The 4,123-nt window shown below is 38.2% G+C and overlaps 1 protein-coding gene across 1 annotated transcript in view; it reads left to right on the top strand.

Moving 5' to 3' along the window:
* LOC113234255 (NK-tumor recognition protein-like) overlaps positions 1–4,123 on the top strand; it is a 19,130-nt gene that overhangs the window by 14,743 nt on the left and 264 nt on the right. The window contains exons 5-7 of the mRNA XM_026469553.1: positions 46–303; positions 954–1,214; positions 2,168–4,040. Of these exons, the coding sequence (XP_026325338.1) occupies positions 46–303; positions 954–1,214; positions 2,168–4,040 (2,392 nt within the window). The remainder of the gene's footprint in view (positions 1–45; positions 304–953; positions 1,215–2,167; positions 4,041–4,123) is intronic.

Here is a 4,123-nt window from a genome sequence, read left to right as displayed (position 1 = left end):
GCGAACTTTGAATGAAATGAAAATGAATTTTTTGATGATTTACAGTCGAAGAACCACCCCCGTACAAAAAAAGAGACATTAAGAGTAGAAATCGGCCAACAACAAAAACGATACCGTCATCAAGACAATTAATTGAAATCGGAACACCTCGACACGGAGCATTCGATAAACCGATTCTGAGGCCACGAAATGTGGAGTGGAAGCTTTTTAATATTCAAAACGAAAATGATTACGAAACTCCTAAAAAGGATATGCGACCTCAAAAAGTTATCCTACTGGGTTCGAATTGGGATTTGTTTACGGGTAATAAGTCAAACGCATTCTTTAAATCCAAATTCAAAGATATTAACTTTGGTACAGTACACCTGGACAAAAACCAGGTAGTCCAGGGAATTATCTTACCTATTTCTGCCGTCAAGTAATAAAGTGAGCATTACAGCGTTTTGGTTTTGAAAGGTAAAAGTGCTGGTGAAATTACTGCCGCCAGTAGTTGAAAGGGCGCTCGTGACAAAAACCCAGAATTGAGAAAATAATGTTTAAAGTAGGTAATGAAATTAAAAAATATCTACTTTTCCCTTGCACTAATTTCATACCTTATCCACCTATAATGAATCTACCTGATAATATTGAGAGGTCGGCATTTTTTATAGTGATCACGGCAGTATAAGTAACAAATTTAAAAAGTCACATGCGCCCTTTCTACTAACGGCGGCAGATTATATGTCTCTGAGTGGCGGACGCACTCGCAGTACCCACAGATCTCTGCGATTCAAAGTTCTGAGTGACACTTGCAAGCGTGTCGTTCTCATGTCGTAGTCAGCATCGGAGTGGTGAAATACCGCCTAAAACCTAAAACCCTTAGTGGAAATTTGTTCTGAGTATTCCAGAACGATGACGTGTATTGATTGACGTTGATAATGAATGTATTGATTTATAATTATTTATTTCCACAGTTCCAGTAAAAAACATTCGAAAAAGTCCAACGCTATCCGAAAAGTTGGACGTTTTGTTAGATCCAAAGAGTAATGAAGGTGATAGTAATGCATTTATAAGTCTGTTACATACAATTGTAAATTTCAATGTATCCATGTCAAAACCTCAAGCACCAGATAACAAGTCCGTGAAAAATGCAGCACTTGATGATAATGAGGACACTCTAGAGCCAGATATTGAAGAAAGACACGTGAAGATGGATAGCCATTACGAACTGGAAGGTAATAATGAATACAATTAATTTTACTTTGCAAATCAATACAAGAACATAATAAGGAACTTTTCATTTTATGAAACTGACAAAGAGGTATGTGAAGTGAGGGCGGGTGAAGAAAGACGCCCGAATCTTCAAATGAACAACGGCGTTTATTTACGTAGTTGTGCCGTCCCACCAGGTGGAAGCGGCAGCCGGCGATATGGCGAGATCTGGTGGGACGGAACGAGGACTCCTTGAGCTTTCATCCAAGTATCCCAGCAGGCGGAAGTACTGGAGTGCCACTCATAGTCCCTATGATTTGATACAATGCAATTTCTTTTTAGAACTTAAATGGTAACTTGGTGACCACTTCGATAGCAAGTACCATGTTGACCGCAACGCCATCTTGCTGCAAGGCGAGGTTACTAATATTTTTAAAAGAGTTTGTCCAGGGATTGTGAGCATTCCAGTTTTGAAGGGTAAGGGTGCCGGTGAAATTACCGGCACATGGGACTTGTCATGTCTCAGGGTGACGAGCGCAGTGTCGTGCCCCACAGACCTTTGTGCAATTTAAAGCACTGCAACTGTTATGGAGAGGCGTGTAGCTTACCATCAGGCGCGTGACTTGTTTGTCCCGTCACTTGATATTTTAAAAAAATTTTTTGTTCGTGGTGTTACAAAACTATTTTTTTTTTCGGATCCAGGTCGCGTATATTATTTGTTTTTTCAAACAAATCAACAGGTCATTATGGTTTACTTGTGCTCATGAGACATGTGTAGATCCCGAAACGTCGATTTGTTTGAATTTGTTCCGAAAAAGTAGTTTTATTTTCGAAATAAATTTGCAAAAGAGCTTAGTTGGGATAATGCTTCCGTTCTATGTAAGAGGGTGCGAAATTGAGCTAGTTACTTCTGTGTTTATAATACACAATACTCTTTTCTAGTATACTTTTGATATTTAATATTTATTATTTCAAGGAGAAGAAACGCTAGAAAAAGACAACAAAAAAATATCACAGACTCCATATAAGAAAGAAGAGATAAAAAAAATACACGTAGAGCCATACAAACAAGCATTAAAACGACCAGAATATGAACACGATGACGATGAACATCATGACGATTATGTAAGAGCAGATAGGGTGCAAAAAGAAAATGAAGCATATACTATGCAAGAGGGAGGTAATTCTCAAGAGGAGTTGAGACCAGAAACTGTAGAAAGCCAACAGGAAGAAGAAGAGAAGCAAGAAATATTAAACCCAAGACCACCAGTGGTTGGAAGGCCAGAAAAGCAGGAAAAATACGTACAACAAACGAGACAAGAAAGACAGGAAGCATCAAAACGACTTGAAAAAGAGCAAAAACCAGGACAACAGGATACATATGAACAAGAAACGCGACCAAATCAATTAAAGTCCCAGGAGAAACCAGAAAGAGCAGAAAACTCAAAACATTTAGAGACACAAGAAACGCGAAAAAGACCTGAAGGACAAGGAAGATCAGAAGAGCAGGGAAGTACAAAAGAACAATGGAAACAAGAAAAACACGAAAAATCACACGGCCAACAAAGACCAGAATGGTCCGAAGCACAGGAAAAACCAGAAAGGTCTGAAGAACAACCACGGCTAGTAAGACCTCAAGTTCAAGAAGTGCCAGAACGACAAGAGGGACCTGAAGGTTATCAGAAACCAGAAAGTCAAGAAAACCTTGAAAGCACATTAAGAGAAGCCTACGCGAGACACGAAGACCACAGCATAAAATACGATAAGTATGGTCATGGGAATCAACAAAAGAAAATGAGTCAAGAAAGGCCATCAAGACTCCAACATCAAGAAAGATTGCAAAAAACAGAAAAAGATAGGGTTATTAAAAACGAAAGGGTACAAGAATACGAACGTAAGCTTATAAAATTTGATGTAGTTTCACACGACAGTGGGACAACGGATCATTTACTCCACTCTATTAAGAAAAACGTTTACAGTGGTGATACTTCATTCAAAAAGGATACTTTGGAAGATTACAAATTAGGCAAGAAATATGAACGTAAAATGAAGAAACCTTTATTAGGCTCTAAAGAGGACAGGAAGTTAGGAAAAGAAGCAAGAGGTTGGGCGAGTGGAGAAAAAAATAAAGGTAGTTGGGAAAAGAATGATAAAAAAAACGACGATTGGATGAAACAAAAAGATGATAATTGGGACAATAAAAAAGACGTTGATTGGGACAATAGAAAAGATGCTAGTTGGAGTAATAAAAAAGTAGATGATTGGGATAAAAAAAAGGGCGACGATTGGGACAAACATAAAAAAGACAATTGGAATAAAAAAAACGACGATGATTGGGATAAAAGAAAGGATGACGACTTAAGTAAAAGGAACGGCGACGATTGGGATAAAAAAAAGACTGAAAGAACCGGAAAAATATCCGAAAACTCAGAAGAAAAAGATTTTGCTGAAAATCATGGTGATTGGGAAAAACCAAGTAACAAAAATAAGGACAGCTGGGATAAGAAGACATCTAAGAATGACAGGGGAGGTTCTACGAAGGGCGATGATGATTGGGGATCGCCTAAAAAATCTGAAGTTAATGATTGGGATAGCCCAAAACAAAGCAATAATGTTGACAGGAATACTCCTAGAAAGGGCTCTGATGAGTGGGGGTCACCTAAAAAATCAAAAATTGGTGACTGGGACAGTCCTAAAAAAAGGAAAAAAGATGATTGGGATGAGCCTATAAAATTAAAAGACGATGAATGGGAGTCCCCTAAAAAATCGAAACACAGTGATTGGGAAAGTCCAAAAAAGTCGAAAACCATCGATTGGGCCACGACCAAAAAGTCTAATGTAGATGATTGGTATACTCCTAAAAAGTCAAATGCCGATGATTGGGATAGTCCAAAAAAATCTAAAAATGATTGGGACAGTCCCAAAACATTAA

Source organism: Hyposmocoma kahamanoa, unplaced genomic scaffold (assembly GCF_003589595.1).
Source record: "Hyposmocoma kahamanoa isolate Upper Pololo Valley unplaced genomic scaffold, ASM358959v1 82, whole genome shotgun sequence".
Lineage (NCBI taxonomy): Eukaryota > Metazoa > Arthropoda > Insecta > Lepidoptera > Cosmopterigidae > Hyposmocoma > Hyposmocoma kahamanoa.
Note: the sequence above shows the minus strand (reverse complement) of the source record. Positions and strands in the feature narration are given on the sequence as shown.